Below are 27595 nucleotides of genomic sequence, written 5' to 3'. Positions count from 1 at the left end.
TTACACTTCCCATTTCTAGGACTTACCATAAAACAGGAGTGCAGGAGAAAAGCTGAAGCTGCCAGATGAGCTTTCAACTCTTGCTCCACTTTTTCACCTTCTCTGTATATTTCTTTCTACTCTGAAGGCTAATTTTGCTTTTGTATTGCAGGCAGCTGTGGCAGAGCCTCACAACCCCTGTATTAAGATTTAGTGCCCAAATTAGAAGGTCTTTCCTTGTTGCAATAACGTGACCTTTAAATCTAAGCAGCAAGGTTAATATTGAGGCATTATTTCAGAATTCATCACTTGAGCTGCTGCAGCTCAGACATGATCCCATTGCTGTGTGTTCATTTAAGCACTGCTTCCAGGGCTACAATTTTTCACAAATGCATCTATTCCTAATACTATGAAAAGGAAAAGGGAGAGGAGAAGAAAGAAAGAATTTTTGGAGGGAGGGAAGAGGGAGAAGGACAATATGCCATTGTGATTTATTGTAGAGTAGATTGTCTGCAATAGTAGAGTGCTCTTTCTTAATCAAAGCTTTATTAAATTCTGGTAATAAAAAGCTAAGTGTTTTCAGATGGGATAAAGGCAAAAAAAAAAAAGGGGTAGCATGTTCATTTCAGTAACAGTCATGCCAGCAGTACATGACTGAGAACCCATGTGAAGGTGTTCAGGACCCCCAGCTAGCAGAGATGCTTAGCACAGCCTGCCATAGCAGGGCTGTACCCCAGCAATCGCTAGGTCCCAGCCCTGTCTGCACGTTATCAGACCTGACAAGCTTGCAAGGGAGAATTAAGGTAATTTCTTTTGGACTGCAGGATTTTTCCAAGCCTTTGCCAACAGCAGCATTGCTACCAGGTGAGCACACAGTGCAACGGCACAGGACAGACAGGTCCTGGCCCTGCTCTCCAGTGATGCTGCAACAGAGCAATAAGCATTTGCCACTGACTGGAGAGGTTCCTCATTTCTTCCACTCTAACAACCCCCCAGGACAACCAGTGTTCCCTAAATACTCAAATAAGGGTCTAGTCTGGCTCCCTCAGCAGCTTTCTCCCTTGGACCAGGGCTCCGTCTCCCATAGATCTCTGTGAATTCTAGCTAGACATATACTGCATTACTGCCCCTCTTCTAAGCAGCGCTCTTTGGGACTGAGGAAAGAGGATATACCAAGGGAGAATGAGGTTCAACAGGATCATTCTGTCCAGTACACAACACAGAAAGAAAAGCCAGAAAGAATATTAAAAAGAAGCTTACTTGATTTCAGCAAAGCTGCCAGAGCCTCAATGGCTGCCCTGGGGAAAGAAGAGAGATGGAGAAATAATGTCAATTTCCTCAATAATTTTTGTTATCTTCATCTTCACACTCTTCTGGGCCAGGCTCCCCAGCTGGCCTAAATTGACAGCTTATGATGGACTTTGACAGAACTGCAGTGTTTTACACCAGCGGAGGATCCAGTCTCTGCAGCTGACTCAGTTATTCTTAAAGACCATTAGCCCTCCAGCTTTTGTGTTACACTGATTTGTAGTGACCATTAAATTTAAAGCAACACCCACATATCCAAAGTAATGAAGCAAGTCATTTAACTGCTGCCCCAGAGCTACTTCTTTGTATTAAAGACTCGGCACATGCCCACTCCAGACATCAGTGCTTCCATCTACATCAGTACGTGACAACTTCTGCATCAAGCTGGGACGTCCATGTCAGTATTTCCAGCCAAATTCCACTCCCTTCTCTGTTTACCCGAAAAAGCTTCACCCCTCCTGTCCTCCCTCCCACCAGCTTTAAGTGAAAAGAAAAACTGATTTCTTTTAATTATAACAATGTCTTTCATTGCAGTGGCATGTAAAGGCTCCCACTCAGATCAGGACTTACAAGAAAGATGCTAAAGCTCTATGGGAAGACTGCTATCCCCATGAAGCTTAGAGAGTAAGTAGCTAGAGGGGAAGAGATTCTGTTGACATTCTGTGTCAGTTTCAATCTGCAGGTAAAGCAACTCAACCTTCCCCAGTCAGCATATCTCCTGGTTTAAAGGGGAGCTGATCACTAATGTTTGCAGCTTGAAAAGCTGAACTGAAACATCATTGTTCCTCACCATCCAGAGGCAAGTTTCTTCCTTTTGTGGTGTAAGCTCCGTCCCACTAGCCCCACAAAAGACTTTTTTCCAGTTGTATTCTGCTGGAGTGAGAAGATACGTGTTCTAACCTACCCTAGTGCTAAGTTTCAAGTGCCCACAGCTGATTAAATACATACAGCTACCTCCATGCCCAAGGATTCCTTAAAATGTAATCTGTTTACAAACCAATCCCCAAATAAAATCACATTAACTTCCATCCCAAGCCAATTATCATCCTGCAGCAAAAAAACACATCAGTATTTTTTTGTCAACAAGTTGCTGCTCATGGTGTGTCTTAACAGCAGCAGAAACTAAGAAAGATTCAAGAGCTGGTTCTTGCTGATTTTGGATCAACAACCTACCTAATGTCATTCTTTCATAATGAATCTGCCCAAAACATGATCCCAGATGCATAATCTCCTATCCCCACTATCTTTGAGTCCCCAGTCTCTCTAATTCCTCATCACACTTGCCCCAGAAGACCTAAACTCTTCCTGGCCATACCATAACTGACCCTTCAACAGCCTTAACCACTCCTGATCTCTTCCCCAGGCTTGGAGGGAGTTGGTCTGCTCTAACTCCAGGGATAGGAACTATTTGTGGTTCTTATGTGACCTGATCGGGCAGATTTGCAACTGCTTTGCTTGTAAATCTGAGAAACCCAAGACTGTCATAAAGATGTAAGTAAATTCACCCAGATGGTACTACTGTAGGGTGGAAAGCTCAGACATGTCCTGAAAAGAAAGGACTTGAAGGTGGCATCACCTAAATCCCAGCATCATCACTCAGAAGAATCAGAACTTTACATAATCACCACCTACTTCTGAAGCAACATTATAGACCTGCAGCTGTAGCTGGCTGGATTCCCTATATCCCAGGCTAACAGCCTAGATACATCCTCATCTCTGTACAGGCATGGACTCAGTACTGCAATAAAATAAAGTGGAACCAAACTAGTACATTTCATCTCTTCAAGTACTGCAATTTATCACAGGGATTTTGGCATATGCAATATGTAGTGTTCTGGGTGTCCTACAGCATGTACTCTACAGTTAGTCATAAGTAGGTGCAAACCCAGCAGACTGACCTCAATAGTATGTATTGCTTTAGAAGAGATTTTGAAAGAAAAATATAATTAGAGACAGGAGGGTAAACTGCAAAACAGATAAAATGGGTTTAAGGGATAAAATGGACTTAGCAAGAGTAGATCAATCCAGCCTAACTTGATATCTTTGTTTGATGAGTGATTTTTCTAGACAAGAGAAATGCATTTGATCTAATTTATCTGTACTTCAATAGAGCATTTGATGTGGTGCCGCACTGGAAATTATTAGCAAAGCTGGAGAACACAGGGATTAGTGTAAGAATTGCACCATGGGTAAGGAACTGGTTAAAGAGACAATAACAGGAGTTGTGCTGAAAGAGGAATTATTAGTCTGGAAGGAAGGTATGTGTGAAAGTGCTCAAGGATGTTTTGAGACCGATCTTATTTTATCTTTTCATTAATGACCTTGGCACAAAAAGTCAGAGTATACTAACAAAATCTGCTGACTGTGTGAAGTGAGGAGCTGCTGCCAATACCAGGGAGTTCAGAATATCTTTCAGGAATGGCAGGATGTTCTTGACTGCTAAAGCAGTAGAAATGTGATGAAATGTAATAGTCAAAGTGCAAGGTTACACATTTAGGCTTTAATAGGAATTGCTGTTATAAGCAGGGGCTCATAATTTGGAAATGAGCAGAAGGACACCCTGGATATATGAGCCCATTAGAGGATGAGGACAAGCACGACCCAGCAAGGTGACAGCCATGAAAGGACAGATCAGGTCTCATGAAAGCCATGGCCAGTGGAGAGGTGAAAGCATGAATTTCATACAAGGCTTCACCTGAATAGCTGTGTGCAGTGCTCAGGAGGAACTGTGCAGAAGAGTACTAAGGAAATCATTATGTTGAAGGAGACTTACCTCATGAGGAGTCTTAAACATCACAGTTTTGTCACCTTAGCAAAATGATGGCTAAGAGGTGACTTGACTGTTCTCCATAGACACACTGTGTGAGGGAGAAGTAAACACTGAGGAAGATAGAGAGCTACTTAAGCTAAAGAACAAAGTTGGCACAAGAACAAATGGATATAAAATGGCCATGAATAAAATTCAACTAGAAATTAGAGGATGGGTTTTAAGCACTGGAAAATGAAGCTCTGAAACATCCTTTTGGCAGCAATGGGATGAACAACCTAATGACTTTGAAGAGGGATCCTGAATTGCTTATAATGGGGCTGTTAGGCTCAGTTGTCACTGTGGAAAGCCTCTAAAAAAAGTGACCCAGGAATGACTGTAGTCTTATATCCCTATATTTTAATCTTAGGTAAAATGGAAATAAAATGAGAAACAGGTATTTTAAGTACAAGGTTAATCTTAAGCTGAATACCCAAATAGTCTAGTATCCTGTGGCCAACATTGGCCGAGGGAAGCATGTAAGACCACAGCAAAAACAGTGCTAGAACTTGCAGAGCAGACTCAGACTCCAGCAATCTGCAGTCCAGAGATTTCTTAAGCTAACAATAGTGCCTTGGGGATGCTTTTGAGCTCTTAGTTGATTTTGCTTCCATATATTTTCCTGGACGCTTTTGAACTTACGCAAACTTTTAGCATCTACAATTACTCTGGGAAAGGAGTTTGTGTAGAGTTATCTACCCGCATTTGTTCTAAGTTTAGACTTAGATCAATGTTGTAATTTACACTTTAAGTCAGCTGTCAGCAAGTATCCCCAGAATATTACTTATCTTTGATGCTGAACAAATTCAAACATACAAAACACCCCATGGAAAACAAATAAGTTATAGAAGAGAATGCAGAACGAACTTTCACCACCAAAACCAGGAGCCAGCTTACAGCAAGCCAGGCCAAGTGGTGTTTGTGTTGTCAGCAACTCTTAACACCACATGGCAAACCAACAGCATCTTTTCTGCTATCAGAAGATGTAACAAGATGATTAAGCCTCGGACAGGAAGACAGAGAGAAAGGAGATAAATTGTGCACGAAAGCAAGAATGGGGGAGAGGGAAGATGGGAATGGGAGGAAAAGTTTAAGAGCAAAAGAAAGACAACTTGATAAGCCATATGCTCGACCAGAGAATCTGATAGCTTGCCCAGTGTAGAACTCTGCATTTGTCTCAAAAAAGGAATGGGGGGAAAAAAGAAATAATTAAAAACCCTGCCAAATCTGTCCAGATGCCTTCGTCTGATTTTTTGTTCTTTGTGCTAATACATTAGTAAAACCTTAGCTGCTTTGTCAAACCCAGCGTATCTCAAAGGAGATTTACTTCTATATTCCAAAAACAAGAAAAAAAAGAAAGGATGTATAAATAAAGTTGCCCCATCTTAAAAAGCATAATAATAAATGCTGCTCCATAATCACAAAACATTAAAAACTCCCTGTAGTAGCAGTTGAGACAGCCACTCTGAAGAATGGAAATCTTTGAAGCATTTCCAAGTCAGCAGCTTGGATATCTGGGCAGGAGTACAACTAGCAGGCAGATAGACAAATGCAACTTCCAGATCCTGTGCTTAGGAACCAGGAGCAACAAAGGAAAAACTTCGCTTCCCAAGCCAAAGCACAATTGGATTAGCCACCAAAACTCCTTTGTCTGGGCTACTAAAAAGGCCAGACAAAGGAGTCTTATGCCTGGATCACCTTTTCAGATCTGAGCTTCCAGGAAAGCATTACTGGCAATAATTGCAGACAGAGGAGACAAAGCCAGAATCTGTTAGGTTTTCTTCTCTGCTCTGATCTCAGCTCACAGGTTGCAGTGCTGGGCAGTATGATGGACAATACTGTGCATGTTTCTGTCGCAGTTTTATTTGTTCCACCCCAGTATTAAAAAGAAAGACTCCTGACAATAAAAAACCTCACTACAGAGGAGATGTGTGGTGGGCTACATTAAAGGATTATGGATTTCAAGACTCATAGGACACACTGGCATTGGTACCTACCTGTTCAGGACCGGCTTGGAACTCTGCACAGGGAACTGCAGAGAAGCCAAAGACTGAACAAAGAAATGATGCAACAGGGTTCTGCAAATCAGTTCCCAAGTAATTTAACCAGCCTTCCTTCTCCTGTGAGATTGCATCTTTTACATGCTTAAACATGAAACCTCTTCAACTTGTTGAATGGAAGTTAATGATTTGGTGCTTCATTAAACACCTCTTCAACTTGATGCCTGATCTAATTCCTAAAGGCAATCACACTTAGATAATAAAGATGTAAAGCACTATTTTTATAGAAATGTAAGGAAAGGTTCTGTCCCTGCCTGGCAACCCGCCTCTTCTCTCCTTTTACCCTTCACCCTGCTATTTCACAGTACACTCACTTGTTGCTGTCACGTTTATTTATATCACAGGCAGCATGGGGCAGTGACCATGCAATATATATTTGTACAGCATCTTCACAATGGGAACCCTGACCAAGGGCTTGAGCTATTACAGCTTACAGGCTTAAAGCCCCTAAGCTTCCATAGCCCCTGTCTCTGGGAGGAATTAAGCGTCCTTGAGCGTACATATAGTCTGGCTGCATTTTGCCTCCAACCCCTGGGACTTGTACTTAACTACTGGAGTTTATACAGTCACTGAGCAACTCACTTAAAAGACAATTTCACATTTGACAACTGAGAGACATTTAGAAACAACATGTAGGCACCACAGCAATAGGTGCTTTATAAATTCTACCAGAAGGTAGATCTCATCCGAGACAGATGCCTTGAATAGTCATTTCCCTTGTGGCCCAGAAATACAGATCTGCAGGCACTTGCACAGTGATTTGTTTTGTTTTAAAGGCTTAAATGGTCTTGGAAATATGGGTGGGAAGAAGCTGCTTACGGTGCTGGCATTTTCATGGCACTTCTGGTCTAGGACTTACGCAAAACCACCCATCATCATGTCCACTTTAATCCCAGCTTGTTAGCTAGGCATTATAACCTACGCTAAAGGCAAAGCCCGCTCACAGTGCAATGTCTTACACACTGCCAACAGGTGGAGTTTGGAGATCCAGCTGTTGTGCACAGATGTGTTTTCAGTGTAAAGCTGAAGTAAAGGGAATAAAAATCACACACTCCCAATGGTTACTTCAGTTCCAGTGATCAGCTCTTTTTTTCCTGGAAAAGCTCACAGTGATTTTAATACAAATATAGATCTTCTAGGAAACTTACTCTCTGTGATATAATTCATTTTGCTGAATAGAGTAAGTGAGCAAATAAAGTACAGAAATTAAATGCATACTCAACAGTATTTTCTCCTCATCTTTAAAGATTTATATGGCTATTAACTCCAAGAGGAGAGCTGTGAGGAAAAACGTGTGCACAGGTGTCAAAGTCAATGCTAACAGCCAGCAAGACTTAGTAGGAGAAGGAGTGATGACGATTCCTTGCTTTTTAACCCTACAACAAATCCAGGAGCAAGTTTTCTCCTGTGTTGTACTTTGGGAGAACACGCTGACTTCAGCTCACCAAAGACACACTGCTCCTTCTAGAGCAGTTACAGGTGTGGTGTGGAAACCCCAGTGGGAGGTCCTCTCTTGCTCTCATGGCTAATACAATAAGCATATCTCAGTTCCCAGGTTCAGCTCAAAGTGTGAAGTGTAGTATCTTCCAAACATCTCCGTGGAGCCTGTTAGCTTAAAAATCAGTGGAAAAGTTATAGCTTTCCAGCCTCTTTCATCTCTGCCTCCCAGAAAGAAGAGTCACTCCAGGTTTATCCTCCAGGCATCCTAACAAGTATCCCGCTCTCTCTTGTGTGAAAGAACTACAGGAGAGACAGCTGTATCCTAAAAATTCAACCTGTCCTTTACAGCTCTAAATTAAATTAGCTTCAAAGCAGTAGCAAAGAACAAGGTACATGAAATACACTTAAATCCATGCCAAAAAAGTGCCCAGGCATTTCTTACAGCATGGCGCGGAGCTGGCACTGCTTCCCCAGGCAGAAGCTGTACCTCAGAAGAATTCCCGTTCCTGTCAACTCCCTCTCTAGGGTCAGATGTCACCAATATGGTTAAGGCAGGCTGTGACAGATTGTCATTCACGTCAAGATGAAAGGGCTGGAAGGATGGCAAGCAGACAGGATTCTTAACAGATCCATCACCCAGGCAGTTTCAGGCTGACAGTGTGAGAATCCAGTCCTCCCACCCAAGAGACACATGTAGGGGACTGAGAGAGGGGATTGGTGCTACCCTTGATTGATTTGATTGATTAAGAGGACTGGTGAGGATACTCATTGAGGCCACATCTTCTAACAAGCACCAACACAGCCCTACAAAACATCTCATATACAGTTAAAACATGTCAGTCAGTGGGGTTAAATCCCCCTCCTTTCCCCAGATGACTGTCTTCCGATTCTGATACAGCTACTAGAGAGAAAGAGCCCAGTGGTCTCTTGGCTCAGTCTTTAGTTGTCAATTTATTTGTAGCTTATGAGTTCACCCTACCTGGCAGCTTTTGCTCTGGAGAGCCCAGGGATGGACACACACGTTGTGCTCATGGCAAGGTAGGTGCTCAGTGCACAGAGAGAGACCCAGCCCTATTCTGCTTCTGGGTTGCAAACTTTTCTGAACGCTTGTACATCCAGAATAAGGGCAGGGAGAGGAATGCAGGTGAAACCCTGCTTTCTGAATGAAGCAGCCAAAGGACATTGCTTGGTGATATACCCAGCAACCCTAGAGTCAAATCTCAGCAGGACAACTGTAACTTCTGTCCTCATCAAGAGAAATTGAACTGCAGGTGCTTTGCCACTGGGGAGTCTGATGATGAACTATAAAACAGAAGATGGTGCTTCAGGGTACCCAGGACTTCATGATGCCAGAAAATGAGCCTGCCCTCATGTTATATTGCCTGCATGGAACTGCAAGGTTTTGATTTTATGGATACTATCAGTTGCTGGCAGTGATATCCAAGGGCAGCTTGTATTGCCGACAGCCCAGGTAGAGAGGTATCTAACATGCCACTGCTTGTGCCCAGAGCTATTTGACAGCACAGAAGGGAGGCTGGTTTCAAAGCAATCAAGATTAAGAGCTGTAGTTCTCCCTGACTACTGGTTAGTACAAACCATCTCTAAGGCAGCAGTCATCTCAGGGTACACCATCTTTAAAAAACACTTTGTAATGAAAGGTGCTCTTGAGCTGTGAAGCAGCACTATTTGAAGTAGCAACCTTTACTGCATGTAACTAGGCTGCTGCAATGGATGGGAAATGTGAGTTTCCATTTCAATCATTCCTGCAGTTTCATTGCTTAGGACTGAGGTTTGTTTTGGTCTTTTGAACCAAAGAAAAGCATTTTTCAGGGTAACTAATTTTAAAATATGTACAGTTTAAGAGACTTGCAAAGAACAAGGAACATGAAGCTGAAGGACTGAGAAAGCACCATCTTCCATATCTATACCAAGGAACAAGGCTGACTTTTGTGGCAGCCTTTTCTTTAAGAAGTCAGATGTTTCAGAATAAAAGAAGGAATGACTGATACTGAACACAAGATGAAAAATAGTGTTTGTTCTTTTTAATCTAATGGTATTCTTTCCATACTACAGGGCTCTAGCAATAGATCCATCAGTTTGAGTTTATATGGCACTTCACTTCCCCCTCCAGTCCTATTCAGATAAAGCACATCCATAAAGTCCACCCAAAGGACTGTTAAAGCTCAACACCTTCAGGGATGAAAGCTGACTTGCAGGGTTTCTCTGAATACAACAAAGCAAGAAGCACTTCATGCAAGTGTAGCTACTGGAATCATTCTGCCTGTGCTGCACGACAAGATGCAGTTTGGATGGTTGTGAACTGGCAGTAATGTCATAACAGAACCCTATAGCCTTACTCAGTTCTGCCTGTTGGTGAGTGTCCAGTTACAGTCTGCCTGTAGTAAAGCTATGGTTTGAATGTGTGAGTAGCTGTTTACACATCAGCTGCAGGTGACAGCACAGTGTTACATCCGCATTTGCAGCAGGGAGCAAGTGAAAAATAGATATTGATGCTGATTAATCTTCCTGCAAGCAAGACCTTCCATTTATCAATCTCCATGTGCTTCCCAAGTAGGTAAGCATAGTTTCACTTGTTATGCGTATTTGTTAGGCAGTTTCTATGTATTGCTCTTACCTAACTCCCAAAGGATGCTGATCAGAGTTAGAACTGCCTGAAAAGCTCACATAAAAGTGGAATTTCAGCAAAATATATTGACAGCTTCTGCATAGTTTCTTCTATAATTTTCTCGTGTTTTCCTGCTACCCCCACTTTTTATCTCTTCCAATGACTGTTCCCTCACATACATAACCCTTCAGTACCAAATTTACTGCGAATTGGGCACTTTAGTTGCTGGTTTAGTTTGTTGGTCCTAACTGATGCTGCTGCATGTGAACATGCTTGGAAACACTGGGATATTCCTTTGTAAGCCATGTGTGTACACAACACTGAGCTTAAATAGTACTATTAGATGATTCTCAAATTGAGAACAACACATAAACATGCTTGAGAAACACAAAGTAACATCCTCTTACAGATTCCCATTCGGCAACCTTGACCTGAATTTGAAAGGCATTTTCATGTCTAAACACACAGATAGAACTCAGCAGGGTTTTTCAAAACCCTTTTGTATACTGAGGTCAGAACTACCTTTTAACTGTATGAATGAGGCCTTTAACCTGCTGAGAGGCTTTCTGTTAACAGTTACATTCCCTTTCATTTTCACATAACTAAATAGCTCCAAAAATCCAGCCATTCATTCAGAAAGCTCAGACCTCACTGACCCAAGGTCCCTCCAGTCAACACCAATATCCAATTTTCAGAGCCTGTCATGTATGCAAAAGTAATGCCCGTTTTACCCACTACGTGTTGTCTGCAAAACACATGTAGAAGGGTGCAGAAACATGTAGTACTGCCTAGTTTTGCCACAGGCAAGTACAGTAATCATGAAGTCTCTGGGAAAATAGATGTTGCAATTGCAGAGCAGGGAGAAAAGCTTATTAACTTGCCTGGGATTTTCAATAAAAGTTTAGCAGAAAAAAAAGCCATCCTGCTATTTGCCTCCCTCTGCCATTCTGTGGTTTCTGCCTTGCTTGATAGGTGGGAGGGGGAAATGGGGATACCACTGTATTGAGTAGTATACACACAGATACACGTCTTTGCATGTAAAAGAGCCAAGGTGTGGGAAGTGAACAGCTTTCACACTGCCCTGCAGCAGTAAGATCTCCATGCTGCGATAGAAAAGGCAGAAGAGTCATCTAAGGACACGTGATGAGGTTCAAACTAAATAGGATAGATGCCTCCTCATTTGCAGCTTCATCTGCACCATCACAAAAGGCCACAGCCTCAAAGAGCAGCAGATGCACCAAAACCCCAACACCTGCTGGGGATCTGTCCTTGTCCTGTCCTCATCTCTGCAGCTCAGGCAGGACAGAAAGCGAACATCTTACTGCAGGGAAGGCAACCTACAGGGTGCAGGTCAGAAATGAGGCTCTCTGCAACCACAGTACCTCAAGATATTTAGCATTTCAAAGAACAACAATGGTCTATAGAAGATGGCAATGAGAACAACATAGGTAGAGGTCTGAGAAAAAGAAGTTTAGTAGTATGCCCAAGAGTCAGAGAAACAGTATTCTCTGCTAGATCTCCCATGTTGCCTTCCACATAGCACTTTGCCCAGCCAGTGCATGAGATTAAACATGCAGGATGCATTAAGACTTTGGGAGGATGAGCAGGAAGGATGGCTGTACTACCAGGGCAGCCAAGGCACAGCCTCAGGTTTTATCCCCACACGTACAAGCAAGGAGATTTGGGAGCAGGCAGTATGTACACCAGCCTGTGGAGTGCAACATAGGCCACTACGCCACCATGGTTGAAAGCCAGCATATGGCTGGTGTGGCAAATCCAGCCAACTGCAGGCTACTGAATACAGTTACACATGTATAATTCCTTATTATGCAATAATCTGGTGACACGTTGGTTCTGGTTCTTCATGACATTTAGCTAGAGGATTTACAAGGAACAAAAAGTAACAAGCCAAAATGCAGAAAATACTAGGTCAAATTCTCCTGATATTTGCCATTTGAAAGCTGCAATGTCACACTGGTAAAACTGCAGGGGCTTTTTGAAGCAGTAATTTGCAGAAGCCCAAGTAATAAAAGTCTGTGTATTTTTCTCCTCTCTCCTTTCATTGGAAAGCTTCCACCTGATGTAATCAAGCCAAACTCTGGGATTCAAAAACAGACCATATCAAAGCCAAGGCTAGTAGAACTTGAAGCAATGGGGGTAAAAAATTAAAAAGCACCGTAAAAATTCTGAGCATCATCAGGATGGTTCTTTCATGTGCCCTTGTTTTTTCTATACAGAGAAATCTGGAAGGTGGTGAAAGCTGGAACAACCACAGATACGTAAGCGTGACTTAAAACAACAATGAAAAACCAAGAGGGAAGTGAAGCTTTCAAACAGCGAAAGCTGTTGTGACATCGCAATGTATACCCTATGGTCCACAGAAAGCCCAAACTATGTCTGTTTAACACAGGAGAGGAAAGAAACATGTGAAGTAGATGCATCAGAGATGTAGGGTGATTTTCTCTTTGCTGTTGCTGCAGCCTGACAGTGAAAACTTGGTCTCAGAGCCATGACCTTTCCAAGGTTTACACTTCAGGGGAAGTTTTCCATTCCCAACTCCAGAGCTGCAGCCATATTAGGAGTCAGCAGCCCTGTTCTTCCTCACCAGCCACTTCCTCGAGTTTTCAGGTTCTCCTCTCCATGTTCCAAGCCCTGTCTCCAAACACATCCCAGAGCAGCTCAGCTCTGGTTTATTTACAGATTTTACTGGCATTGCTGCCATTCCAAGTGTTGCCCTGCAGATAAAGAGACCAAGAAGAACCCTGCCAGTGTTAGCAAGCCAGAGATCTGCGCTGCATCTGTAGCACTGCTGTTACAGAACTTGCTGTCCCCAACTAAAACTCATTTCACCTGCGCTTGGTAAATACTCTAGTACTTATTATTTCTCTTTTATTTTCTATAGTTTGATAACTACCACAGAAGAATCTGGAAGAGACTGTGAAGACTTTGGAACCCTCTCCCTCCTGGAAGCAAATCAGTTGTGTTGCTTCTGTATTGCTAAAATCAGCTACCCTGCTGCTGCAGCAGCTCGTGTGGCTCCAACAGCGCTATCAGGACAGGGAATCCTAGCGTGGAAAGGCTGTTGCTAAGGGCTTTGACACCACCATATAACTCTGCTCAGGGCAGGTCTAATCACTGTTGTGCTTTAAAGCCACTGATAGTTCTAGAGACTGGCTTACGCTTCCCCTGCCAGCATTGCCAGCGCTGCTGGAGTTGGAATAAAGCCACAGCAACCCCAGGAAATTCTTTTAGGGCTGTTTTTCTTGTGGGGCAGCATTGGGCAAAATTGTTCCTATAGAAGCTCTGCATTGAGACTTCCTTTCATTGTTGTTCCCGTCACATTTCCCTTGACTACCTGTGGACTGAAAGCTTTTGTGGGGAGGATTTCACAGCTGCTTTCAACCCCCTTCATAAGGATAACAGGCTTCTGGGTGGGAGGAAAAATGGCAATGAATCAAGTGAAAGGCAGAGGAGGAGGCTCCTGGGCTTTCATATGTGCTGACACACGAGTGAGTGCCCTCAGCTTTATCTGCTCCCTCTCTGGCCTCTATCAAAGATTCACATCATTACCCAACTAATGATTTCCGAGGGGGGATTCTTTCTTTGTCTCCTTGACACAGGAAAAATGGACACAGGCAAACACGCAGGATGGGCACCCGTTTATCACCTCTATGAGCAAATTCAGATAGGCTTTGCTTAGAAATGCCTTCTCTGCAGTCCCAGCCCCCCAGGGCTGTCTGGCTGATGCTTTCTGAAAGCTTTGGCAGTTTATATCCACCTCAAACATGCTTACAAGGTCACACGACCACGTTGCTCAACCCTCTCCTTGCTCTGACAGCTCTGCATTCACTCCACTTCAACTGCATCCTGCCTGAGCATATGCTTTTCTCTCTCCTTTCTCATTCCCTTCCTCTCCCTGTCTCATCTTTGCCTTCAACAAATGCCTCAGACAACTGACTATACCCTCACTACCCTTAGGAAGGCATTAGAAGAGAGTGGGTTTAAGTGTATGCACTGAATAATCAGATCTTGGGAGAGGTGCCCACAGTGACACACCATGTCTCAGATTAGAATTTCAGGCATGAGACATCTTTTGTCTTCTGCCATTAGACTTTTTGCCTTCTTCACTTTTATAGCCCTACCACCACTGGTAAACCTCTCCTCTCTACACCTTCAGATCAGGAGCTGCTTGCCTATTCCTCATCTCACAGACAACTCAGCTTCCAGAAGTCATCCCAAACCCATATTTATTTATTCCCCTCTGTTCTTTCTGTGCTACTTACAAAAGTCTTAGCATAATTTAGCACACACCAGTCTTGACCTACCCTTCTATGGGACTATCATCCTACAAGGAATCACTGTTACCATTAACAACTTGTTTAACTCTAGGAAACACTCTGAGATGCAACTAATGTATTAAATCAAGCCCTACCTCCCATTTGGATGGGAGTGTCAGTTGTTTCCCCAGCTATATGGGAGATACACCTCAAAGAGCATCTGAGCAGCAATGTGATTGCAATACTGTGAGGCACCCAAGTGTAAGCTTTATCTAGTTAGCACAGAGACCAACAGCGAGACAGATACAGCAATGTGAATAATGCTCCCAGACTGGATAGTGTGTCCTATGAAGCTCGGGTAGCCCACACTAGAGGCCCTGCTGCAAGCCTTAGCAGTTGTTAGCAGAATGAGGTAAACTGAAGCTGGGGTGGAGAGAATCTCCCACCCAACAAACACAGAGCTGCCTGCAGTATAGACATACCCAAACCCATCATGTGAGGTCAGCCATGAATTGCATCTGCCATAGCCACTGGGTGCAAAAAGTCAAGAACTTGAGAACAGCAGCGACTTGCCCTCATACCATCTTTCCAAATATGACTCACTAGCTCTCCAAAGGGGAAGTAGTAATGGGCAAGCAAAGAAAGGCCTTCAGTTGAAAGCAGCACTTCTTTTTCAGGCTGTTGCCTAAAATAGACATAAAACATAAGCTAGACCCAAAAGAAAAAAGAAAACATCTCTTTCAAAATTACACTCTCACTAAGCATTTATAAACCAGTTCCTCCCTCCCCATGATGTATCAAGTAAAGCTTAGAAGTAGACTTCTTTTTATACAGTGTTCATTTGCCGGTTTCCTATGCCAGAGGTAGGTGTTACCTGTGCTTAATCTTGCCGTACCAAAAGCTACCAAGAGATGGCACCAGGGTTTCTGCATGCATCATGTTTGTCCAGCCATCTGGAACAACCTTGGTATATGGTACTCCTCTCTGCCTCATCAATTCTTCATCTATTTTCAAATCTCATCTGAAAGAATATCTTTTTCCCTTGCTTCTACCTCTTAATTTTTCAATTTCTCTCATCTGCTGCTATTAATGGTACAATACCAGTAAAGTATAATTCTGCAATGCAACTCTACCTACTCTGCAAAGCAGCACTGAGGTACCATCAATTTGAAATGAGATTTTATAACTTATTATTGATATTAGAACAGTTCATTCTTTGAGAGCAACCATACAGACCATTAAAAGAACAGAGGAGAAAGAATTCAATAAAACTAGGGCACCTCTGGCTCCCAGATAATTTCTCCTATTACAATGGCACATTGCATTAGATCTGAACACTAGGGTTTATTTACTTATCTCAGCAATGTACCCATCTCTGCTCCATGTTGTCTGAGATTAGTCAAGTTGAAAAGGCACTTGATATAAACAAGAATTCGAAGGACAATGCTTTCCCTTTTTGCTGGCATCATCTCATTCAAAATAGCATTTACCAGTTTTATTTAGCAGGAATTCTAGGCTAAATACCATGTATATCAAGGCCAGATGGGAAGCATGTCAGTTAGTTGTGACATAGCTCAAAAGAAATATTTCAGCCCCTCCTGTGAATTTTCTACAGAGATCAAGTGAACCAAATAGCAATTTGAGAATAAGCAGGCACTAAGCATTGATTAATTTTGACCACATTCCAATAGAATAATGTGTTACTTTCCAATTAAATATCCAAACTGCTCAACACAATTAATGGCAAAACACAGACTAACAAGAGGAATTAAAGATTATTTGCTTTTGATCTCCTATCAGGAGCCATTGCCAAATGAAGAAAGGCATAAAGCTGTATGTGGAGCATTCCTCAAAAAAAAGCAATCACAACAGCTTCCATATCAGGTTGCAGAGGAACTAATCACCATGTTGGTGCACTGAGTTTCTTCTCATTCTCAAAATACTGGCTGGCAGTGGCCATGCAACATGTTCTTCTATTTAAGCAGAGAGCAGCTGAAAAATGAGGACAATCCAGGAGATGGAATTGCAGCGCAAATGTATGTGGTGGTCTACCAGCAAGAAGTTATTCAGGATTAAGGCTGAGGAAACTCTAACTGTTTGCACTGGGTCTAGGATGCATTTGCAATTGGATCTCTTCCATGTGTCTCTCCATCATTCTTAACAGAAGAGATAATTCTAGTGTTCAGGTCATCCCTGCTATATGTCTCCTCTCTTCTTGTCTAATACAGGCATAGCCCACTGCCATTCTGATGCCTTCTGTTGTTGTGAAGGTCACAGGAGACCACTTTTACAAGCATTTGTTGATGTGGCAGCTTGGTCCCTTTTCAACACTATGGGCTTAACGCTTACATTTTATCTTGCATCAAAAGCACCGGTTCCAAGATGAGAAAACAGAATCTCAGTTGTGTGCAAACAAATAGGTTTTATAGAAAAACAGAGTAATATATGTATATATTCATATATCCAAAGCCTATTTTTGCACTATATACAGCCTCTTCACTTATCTCGTCAGCATTTCCAGGGCCTTGATACTCTCCTGGTCAATCTGATACAAGGTCTGATTAAATACAGATCCATCAGATTTGGGCTTTTAGCTGTAACGTGCTCTCTTGATCACCTTGACATTCCTCTCTTCACTTTGCATGAGCTGTATATTCAGAGAAAACAGCAAAAATCTTCCTCTCAGCCCAGACTGTGATAGAAGCATGTGACACAGGAATTACTTCCTGACCATAGCAACAGCGTCACCATTATTCTTTCATGTTTCAGATTCTTGAGTCACTCCCTACCTCAAATCTCCTTGAGCACACATCACAAAGAAAAAGGATGCACATATGTGGAACACATGGTGCTCTCATTTCCTCTTGTGTTTTGATCCCTGACGCTAGTTGGAGAGGACTGTATTTTCCAAATCTCTCTCAGCACCATCTACCTGACCCAACCTTCATGCCCATCGTGCTACTTCTAAGTTACCCACTCCAGACTCATCCTCCACTCAGCAGAAAGAACTAAACATTTCCAAGTCCTATTAAATACCTAGAGGCAAACATATGCTACAGGTGAAGAGAACTTGCTTCTTTCTTCCTCTAAGTATGTGAGAATTCCAGATATCCACCTCAAATCATATAGTTACATGAGAGGATTTACTCCTCTTAGAAGAAAGGCAGATTAACAGCAAGCATCTGAGGAGCTGTAACCATCCAATAAGCATGAAACATAAGAAGAATTGTGATCAGATGTCAGAAGCAGGCAATGCTGGACATGAGAAAAGCCAGATAATTTCTGCATATCACATTTTCTAGTGAATTAATTTGGCACCATTCCCAGACCATTTTTATCCACTCTCCACTTTTAATTAAGCAGTCAAACTTTCCTGGAATAGCCCAGTGCATAAAGCCAAGTTTTGTGACTATTCAGAGAGAGATTTTAAATCTGACAAATACTCATCCTCACTGCAACTTCTGGTACAAGGTTTATGTGAACACTTATCACACTGAGCAGAGCTGGTTAATGGTAAGTGGGTATACTCACACAGAGCTTTGAGAAACAAAGATGTTTTAGAAGACTCTCTAAATTGATTTTAATAAAACTGCAGGAAAACGGATGCCCATCAACCTTTTCACAACAGAAAAATACAACATAATGGAGGGAACAACTTGGGCACAAGTCACACCATCATCTGCCATTTTCTACAGTACAAGTCTTCTCATATGAAATTATCACAAGTTTTGTTTTAATTTATTTTCACTGACTTTGATAATCTACCTTAATCTTGAGGAGTCCTAGGAAAGTCCAGCACAACATATAGCCACAGACAACATAGAACCTCCAAAGCCACTGGCCTGACATGCCAGCAGCCTGGAATGATGCTTGGCTACCTGAACACAGCCATACAGAAGAGACCTGCTCCTGGCTGGATGGAGAGTAAACCTCTGACACTGACAGATTCCACATCCATCTGCCAACACATACAAATATTTCTCAGGACTTGGGAAAACAAACAATGGTGTTGAAAGGGACACTGGGCATTAGGAGTAGGGTAGAAGATATGGAAAATATGGGGCATAAGTGAGGCAGAAGGTGAAAGGAGCAGGGACCATTGCACTGTGCAGGGCATCAGGGATGTTGCATTAGAGTAGGTGTCAATGGAGTGAAGATTTGAGCATCCCACACATACACTCATATCAGATATCCCAGCTACCGATATAAACAAAACATCATCTGGCTTTATTTTAAACTGCCCCTATACAAGGTACCAAAAGACTCTCTCTGCAGCAGAATGCCATGAAAGATGGGCAAGATGGTCTAGAGTCTCCATCTCACTTGGATTTCACATTGCTTAACCAAGGAGCTCTCTAAACAGCAACAAGTTTCACAGTTTTTCATGTGGCTGTTACTTCAGAAATGGGTAGTCCTGGCTAGATCCACACAGTTATGGCACCAGCAACCTGAAGACCTCAAATGCCTAACTAAGACCAATAAAGTCCATGAGTCACAGTCTCAGGGGAATCAGAGCTACTTGGCATGCACCCAAAGGAGGTCAATTGGAGCATGGGAGACTATTTCTAAATAACCCAGAGCTTTGCCACTGGGAAAAATAAATAGAACTATGTATCTAGTTTCCCCATCTTAGCTGGCTAAATAAATAGCTCTCATAGTGCACTCTCCAGGGCAGATTCTTAAAGTGACCTTGGCCCTGCTGCTGCCCAGGACAGGAGAATGCGGGTGTACCCACCAGAGAAGTGGTGTATTTTCAATGCTGCATTCCTGGCAGCTGATCAAAGAACAGGCATAACCTCAGCCCCCACAGTTGCCAGCTGTTCCTTCCCAGCAGGAAGGCAAATTATGGTGGCACATAGCTATGAAGTGGAGAGAAGGTATCAAAAACAAATACAAAGGGAGGATCAGAGGCTTGCAGGGAAGATATTGGAGTATTCCTCCATAGGCAGGTTACAGATGAGTGTTCTTTTCAAGTTCCATACTGATAAGTAAAATGAAGCAGTTTGGGCATTTTTTGGTGACCAACTAACTGACTAACACCAAAGTAACCCACTCCAGATTTTAGCATAGCCACAGCAACCTTACGAATAACTACACCAGCATCAGACAACCAGGAGCACACACTGAGCTAGACAAAGCACCCAACCCCTTTTTAGTCTTTCTCCCCATCTCAGAAAACCCATCCATAAGCTTCCTCCCCCAGTCACCCTACAGATTTTCAACAAGAGCAGCTCAAAAAAACCAGAAAGACATTTTCACATGTACCCACCTCCATTTGCTGATGAACTGTAAAGATGCCTGAGATTTTCAGACCATAGCTGCCCCAGGCATTTGCTAACACTGGGAAAAAAGAGCTGCAATCGACCCTACAGTTTGGACTTCTGGTCTCAGGGCCTAAATTCTGAACAGCATCTCTTGAAACTACTTATCCCCAGTGAGAGCAATGTTTCCAAAAGGACTACAAGCCCAATCCCCACTGAATAATAAAACCTAATGCCTTTAAATAGGTTGCAAATGTCTTTTAAACCAAAACAGGTTTGTGTGCTTCTTCTGATGTAAAACAGGCTATCTCCATTGAGCCGTTGACCTTCTCAGCTGCTCCTAGTTATTAAATGAAACAAGCAGCTTTGAGCCTTAGGCGGGCCAGCTGAGTGGCTACCAGGCTTCAGCTGATTTATGGTTCTTGCTCGTAAAATCAAGTGTAGGTGGGAGCCAAATCACCTTTTTCTGTGAGCTAGATCTCAGGAAAACCTTTATCCTTCATTTGCACACTCAGACAAAGAAGTTTTAAGAACAGCAGAAGTGTTTTAGGAAAATAAGGAAATTAGGAAAGTGAACTAGCAATGAGGAAGCTCAGGTAGGCTAAAATTAGTGTATAAGATACCCTTTTCAAAGGGAAAATAAATCCAAACTTTTCAGCAATAAATAAAATGGCTTAATAGCAATAAAACTAGAGTTTTATTGAGGGGAATTTTAAGTGTAGATTTTCTGGTGTGTGTGTCCCAAATGGAAAAAAAAGATCCACAGAAAAGTTCAGAACAATTCTTGTACATCAGATAAAAGGCAGAAACCCCCAAATATTGCACATCAGCAATCTAGAATCATTGAAATCAAAAGCAGTGTGTTTCTCTGAAGGCTGTTTCTTTCCCTTGCTGCTTGGAAGTAGGTATTCTAGACCACTTGACAGCCTACATTACAAAAACTCTCAGCAGCACTAGCCACATCTCCAAATGAGTCCCAGCAAAAAGCCAGGTAAGAAATGTGTGACAGATACCAAGTTTTCCACTTCTCTGAGAGGAAACAGTGAAGAGGAAAAGCAGCTTTGCACAAAATCCATTTAAAAAGCCTTTATGAAGCCAGTCCCATTGCTCAAAGGAGAACTGATTCAGGCCCAAGTCCCATTACACACAGATCCTGACCTATGAGGCTATCACAGAAGTAGAACTAACACTAGTCTAATTACAACCAGCACTTCCATACAAAGGAAACCAGGGAATTGGGTGGAATCTGTTTATTTAGTTAAGCACAGGCATGTGCCCATCCATCATTTTTGGTTGTCTCAGAAGGCAAACCCAGCTCTGGGTCTAACTCATCCTGGGCACTCCTGTCATACATAAAAGCAGTTCCCCACATTCCCTGAATTGTAAAGATTAAAGTTATAACATGAGACCAGAAGGTAATCTCGGAGGGTGCTCAGATACCCTGGAACTGGCAGGTTCTGTGTTGCTTAAGCAAATGTGATTGTGTGGGCACAGCTCATAGCAGTAAACTCTTCCTCCTGTTTGTAATGAGCAAGTCACAGAAATAAGTTATGCCCTTCTGTGGATGTTTTCCACATTACAAAGTTTGCCTTCAAAGGCATCAGAGGAAATGGTCAGAGTGAACAACTTGGGGACTAGTGTTCAGCATTAAGATGGAGATATAAAATGGACCTGCTGTCTTCAGAAAGCAACAATTTGAAATATTTGGGCTGGGCTTAAAAACAGGCCCAGATTAATATCAGTAAGAACTGTCATACTTCAAAAATATCATGATGACCCAGTCACAACTGTCTGCAGGAGGAGGATGAGGCAGCACTGCCACGATTCCAGCCTACTTGCCCCTGGGCCTGTGGTGGCAGGAGGTTCTTGCTAAAGCAGTTTGTCTACTGCCAGCAGATGCTTCTCAAAACCCAGCCCTGGCTGGGAAATGAAGGACAATACCTTGCAATCAAATTGCCATCACTGTATAAGGTACACTACAAATAAATGGTCACCAGCATGAATCATATGATGAATCATGGCATTAACGTGTCCTTCAGGGAACTATTTCTACCTCTTAAAAACCCTGCAGATTTAAAGTTAGTGGAAATTGTGCGTCCATTTCTGATTTCTTTGTCTCTTCAAGTGGAACCAAAGTTTTATTTCTTGCTGTCCTGGAAAGATGAGTTCCCTTGGGACTCCTGCCTACCTGACTGTCCTGACGTGCCTCTTGCTGTAGGGGGTGATGACTTTGAAAAGCAGCTCCATGGCTCCATTGATGCCAAGTGTAGTTCCTGTGGTAACTAAGACAATAAAAGAGAAAAGCAGTCAGATCTGGAGCAGGCAGTCAGCCACACTGTGTTTCGAGGTGATGGAGGGAAGGCAGTAGCTGTCCCTGGGGCTATAAGCAGATTTCTCTGAGCTCCTAACTGGACTTCACAGATCATTTTACAAAGAAACTGAAGCACAGAGCTGTCTGTGGACACAACCTGAGCCAAGAGCAGACATAAACTCAGTCCTGCAGTTCTTCCCTGAGTTCCCCAAAGCCCTTTTTCCTGTAAATATTGTATCTCCGGAGATACAAATCACAGTTAAATAGGGTCACCTCCCAGCAAAATGACAGGGCTCAAATTCATCCCACATTTCCCACAGGCAACTCCACAAAGACAATTTATTTCATAGGGGCATGGAGGGCAGAGTTTTCTTTCTGTGCTATTATTCAGCAGTACGGAAGCGGTTTTGAGGGGCAGGGGTGCTCCTGAATGCAGCTTAATTTCAGCTAGACCAATTTTACCTTTAATCCCTCACTTGTTAACACACTGGGACCTTTTATAGATAGATTTTACAATCAATTCCAAAAATGCCTGATGCACAAACAAGGTGTTTAGCCAGACCTCCCCAATATGAGACAGGATCTCTGTGTAAAGAAGGAACAAATAGAGCCCTGAAATACTAAATGCAATCAAACAGGGTGAAAGGATCAGTAATCAACAGCAGCCAGAGGGAGACTTGGCTCCCTGCACACTGCTGGTTTTTGCCTGTTTGGTAAATATCTCCCAGTGGTCATCTCAGAGCTGACAGAGGGCCCATCATCTCCTGCAGTCCTATCACGTCCCTGCCAAGCTGTCCTGTGATGGAAAGCTTTGCAAGGCTTGCCAGCTACTTTCATACTAGCTGGTAATGCATTAGAGACAGGGTGACAAGGCTGCTCGAACTCGTCTCGCCCCAGAGCAGGACATGGGATGCCCACACAACTGGTGACAGAGACTGTGAGGGGAGCAACCCAGAACAAAGAACTGGTGGACGAGATTGTGACAGTGACTCTCTGCTTTCATATCTTAGCACTCTCAGAGCTTTATATGCTTTGGGGTCCTTTGTAGTTCCACACCATAAAACCAATGTTTAAGGTTGGGAACAGGTAATCTCCTGCTGGTACTCTCATCCAGAGTTACTGGCCCCCAGGTCAACCACAGCTAGGCAAGTAGCAGTTGTACTGTGTCTGTCCATCCACTTTTCACCTACATGTGAAGCTCAACCTAAAGCTACTTCCTCAGTAATGGTTTGGTACCACATCCATACAGATATTTACCTAACCTCCCCTGCAGCTTCCCAGCTGGGCCACAGAGCACATGAAGTCAAAGTTACTCGTGGAACAGGGAAGCACATCTGGAGAATGCTGGAGATACATGCGGAGTAATAGAGATGCTCCAGCAAAGAAGCAGAGGTGGGGTTCTGTGGTCTCACATCAACAGAAAAGAGGCCAAGCTGCAGTTTGCATCCTAAAACCTCTGTAAAACCTGACTGGGATGCAGGTGCATGGGAGCAGGGAGGAGGAGAGTGTGTAGATCATCATTTGGGGTGGGAGGCAGCACAGGGTCACTGCACAGCTGTGAAACCCAAATAAAGGCACATTTCATATTCTGGCCCTGGCTCCATATTCAGTCACACTCAGCCTTTCAAATACAGCTTATCACAGTGGGGGGGGGGGGAATGTTAAGGCTTGGCTGCTTGCCTGAGAAAGCCAATTGCATGAAGATAGCTCCTGTGCAGACGGGAGGGACCTGCAGGGCTAGGCACCAGGAGTGCTAAATCTTAGGATGCGTGTAGCAGACTGGAGACAGGATGGTTATGAGGAATTATCTGCTAGGTGAGGGATGTGGGGAAGGAAAGGAAAGGGTTAGAGCCAGCAAAGGGAAATTTGTGCTAACAAATTCCATGTTCTATAGCAGGGAAATCCTGTATGAATCTGTAATGATCCTAGAAGAGAATACTGGAAATCCCATTGCTTGAATCATTTAATATGAGGGCATTGACAAGCAAAAAAAGCTGGGAGAGTGAGTGAGGGGGATGCTAGAGAGAAGACCAGGATCTAATATGTCCTTCTTTGAGAGACCTTGAATGAGCAGCTAATTTCTCCCTCTCTTTCTTTCTCCTCCAGTATTTTCCTTCCTCATGGAGCTGCTCTGAGGATCAATACATTCAACAATAGTGAGACATTTGGCTGTTATGGTAATGGGAACTGCATAGAGATATGAGATGCCTAAGTCTCAGAGCAAAGGAGTTGACTGTCTGTATTCTAGAAAAGGAGATTATTGCCATGAATATTTTTCACTACAGCACTTTTATTTTCCATAGATGAAATACACTTTAAAGGCTGAAAAACCCTCTTTGGGGAGTACCTCTTTCTATTGTTGTTCTGGCTCTTGTGCCTGATGCTGTATATTAACAGTGCATTCAGGCACTAACCTTAATCAAGAATGATGTTTCTTTGCACTGAAATGACTGAAATATCTCTGGTGGTTGTCACACAGGGGAAAACAGGAAATTCCAGATGCTTACTGTTAGAAGCACAAACCCGCAGGACCCAGAGGCAGTGGGTGAGGTGTAGGTGGTGGCCCAAGTTTCTTCTTGCCAAGCTCAGTAATGTATCTGTTGCTTCTGCCTTCTGCACTTTCATCCCAAACTTCCTATCTGTGAAAGCAAATAAGAATCAAACTATTACAAAGACCAGTTCTCTGCAGCAGTGCTGGTAAACCTATTTGCACCCAATCTTATAACAAAGGCATTCAAATGTATCGGTGAATTAGATCAGCATTATTCTCACTGAAAACAGGAAAACATGGGATTTACCTATGGTCACCATATCAAACCATAGTATCATAGAATGGTCTAGGTTGGACCTAGACCTCACGGAGGTGGTCATCATACGGGGGGCAGACCTTTCTGACTTTGGCAACAACTCTGGTGTAGATGGACCATCATCCACAACATCCATTAACTAATCTTCCACATCTGGAGCCTCATACCTGCACAGAGGCACATGGGAATGTGAGGTAGGAAAGGAGAGTGTTCACTTGCTGCCCTAAGTCTAGACTTGCCTCCATTCTCTCCTTTCCCTTAAGCTACAGCTTTCTGCCTGTTGGGCAAGAAGCATCTCTATGCACTCCTTCCCTGCCTTGTTGCAGGATCTCAAGTGGCACACCCCAAAGATAAACTCACAGCTGTGTCAAGCACATCCCAGTGCTGATTATTGCTGGGGTTGGATCATTACTGTTAACATTTTGCCCACCACCACTCAGCAGCACCTCGTTGTCCGACCCTGGCCAGCAGCCGCAGCAGGGGCAGGAGGATGCTGTGGTCCAGCAGCTCGGTCCGGGCAGCAGTGGTGAGAGCCTGCAGCAGTGCCTCACTGCCCCCCTTGCTGATCACGTACTGAATCCTCCGGCCGGTCCCTGGGGAAAAGAGGAGAAACTCCGTTCAGGGGATCCCTTCCCTGAGCCACTGCGATCACAAACCCTCACCCCACATGGAGCACACAAATCTCCCATGGTGTTTTATTGCTGTAAACCCAAAGGCATTTGCAGAATTGATCATGGATCTCAGGTGTTTCTGGCCTGGGACATGGCAGATGGCTGCATGGGAAAACTCTGGGTCTGCTGCCTCTTGATCTGGCAGTTGCCATCTTTTCAAACCCTTTTTTTTTATTGTGTGCTAAAATACAGCAGAGAGGAATAAGCAGAGATACCAACAGGTTTCAAAGGAGCAGGAGGCTCAGTGATCTTTTCTTAGATACTGGAAATTAAACAAGCAAAGGACTAAAGCTGCAACAGTCTTCTGCCAAATGAAAAGGAATCCTTGGGAAGCTTCGGAGACAGCGTTTAAACAGATCTAGGTCTCCAAAGAAACCACACGCCAATCCTGTGAGCCCTACTGTGTCAACAACACTGATCCGTGGGCAACTTCAGGCTCTATGGTTGGAGGAAGCTGCATGTTCAGCTCCTGGATGGGAGACAGTACATTCTATCCTCCATGGAGGAAATCCTTCCAGCTAGCTGAGGAGCAGCACCGCAGGGCTTCTAAAGAGAGGCCCAACTGAATGGTCCGTGTCTGTGCCAGAGGCTCCAGCACTTTCAAGGCAGCCCCTACAGCCTAACTGCTTGGTTGGGTTGAGCGTTGTTTAACAAATGGTATGTCTGAGATGGAGCAGGAAAGAAAAGAAATGGGGTTATTTTTTCAGTTCTTTTGGCAATTCACTTATTCTTTCACATGGCCGGGGCACGTGCAGCAACATGTCATCCCTGCATCCCCCAGGCGGAGGTGTCTTGTTGGGAAATGCTGAACACTTATTAGTGTCTCTGTGCTATGGGAAGTCTGGCTCCGCTCCCCATCTCACAGCTCTTTCTCCAGTAGCACTGGTGAACATTTCCAGTGGTTGACTGCCTGGGATTATAAAATACTTTGGAGCTCATGGGCGCCTTTTAATGTAAAAGAGAAAAAAAGGGGGCTTTCTCTAGATCTTTTTTCCCTCTTTACTTACTTATAAAGCTCGGTTTTCCAAACACAGGAGTAAGGACTGTTGATCTCTAGATACAATTCATGTTTTGTTCACACTGCCAAGTTTATGCAGGAATGAATTCCTTGGCCTATCTGAGGATCCTTTTTCTGCCCCTAGCCTGCAGGCATAGCCCCACAGCTTTGCTTCCTTACCCAGAGACAGCAAATCAGTGAGGACACTGAGGATATTCAGGATGACATCCTTGTCACCAGAGCTCTGAAATAGAAACACACCAAATTTAGGGATCAGTTCAGGACAGTGAATTTCATGCAACACAGGGCTGTGGTGCATCATGTAGTGCAGAGGCCCCGAGATCCTTGTTTGGATACTGACTACTTTTTGTGCCATCTGGCCAGTGAGTATGTGGAACCATACGGATAACACATTTTAAAAGCCTCTGACAGACATATTGATCATACTACACAATATTTAATACACAGTAGAATCTCCACAGAATTTACATCCAAATTCTGAATTACATCTCTTTGGTTTTGGTTTGGTCTGGCTACTTCAAAGTTCAGGAAATTCTGTATCACACCGATGTTAAACGTGGGGTGGATTTCCATGACAGCATCCCTTACTACTGGCAGTTGAAGAAGAATATCTTTAAATTATATTAATCTCACATTATCTCCCACTAAATGACTAAAATAGAATAATATCTTACACATCTATGGCTTCTATATTTCTAGCTGTTGAAGTGCTTCAGAAACTTAACCTACTTTGCATTCTGGATATATGGGATCATTTTACCAGCCAGACTGATTCAATCATTCTCTGAGATACTTAACATTACACAACCAAATATTTAAGACAAGGAACTGAGAAGTAACACCTAGCAAAAAGAAACTGTAGAAAGAATATAGGAAAAATTAATTCTATGGCTCTTAATGTATATGGACTTTTTTCCCAGTCTATCTCTGCTAAAGACACAGCACAAACTTTGCATCTCTAAAAGCCAGAATTGCCTTCATACTAGTTTTGGTCAATTACCAGTGCTAACAAACTTTAACTGCCCAATACA

The 27595-nt window shown here is 43.1% G+C and overlaps 1 protein-coding gene across 1 annotated transcript in view; it reads right to left on the bottom strand.

Moving 5' to 3' along the window:
- The window catches only part of LOC104408812 (cytosolic carboxypeptidase 4-like), a gene marked incomplete at both ends in the record, with an annotated part of 64260 nt that extends 37473 nt beyond the window's left edge, over window positions 1-26787 (bottom strand). The window contains 5 exons of the mRNA XM_010018531.1: window positions 1240-1277; window positions 21946-22039; window positions 24576-24707; window positions 25322-25468; window positions 26724-26787. Of these exons, the coding sequence (XP_010016833.1) occupies window positions 1240-1277; window positions 21946-22039; window positions 24576-24707; window positions 25322-25468; window positions 26724-26787 (475 nt within the window). The remainder of the gene's footprint in view (window positions 1-1239; window positions 1278-21945; window positions 22040-24575; window positions 24708-25321; window positions 25469-26723) is intronic.
- Window positions 26788-27595: the final 808 nt, after the last annotated feature.

Source organism: Nestor notabilis, unplaced genomic scaffold (genome assembly GCF_000696875.1).
Source record: "Nestor notabilis isolate BGI_N333 unplaced genomic scaffold, ASM69687v1 scaffold1767, whole genome shotgun sequence".
Lineage (NCBI taxonomy): Eukaryota > Metazoa > Chordata > Aves > Psittaciformes > Psittacidae > Nestor > Nestor notabilis.
The sequence above is the reverse complement of the archived record's forward strand: the minus strand, read 5'-3'. Positions and strand labels throughout refer to the sequence as shown.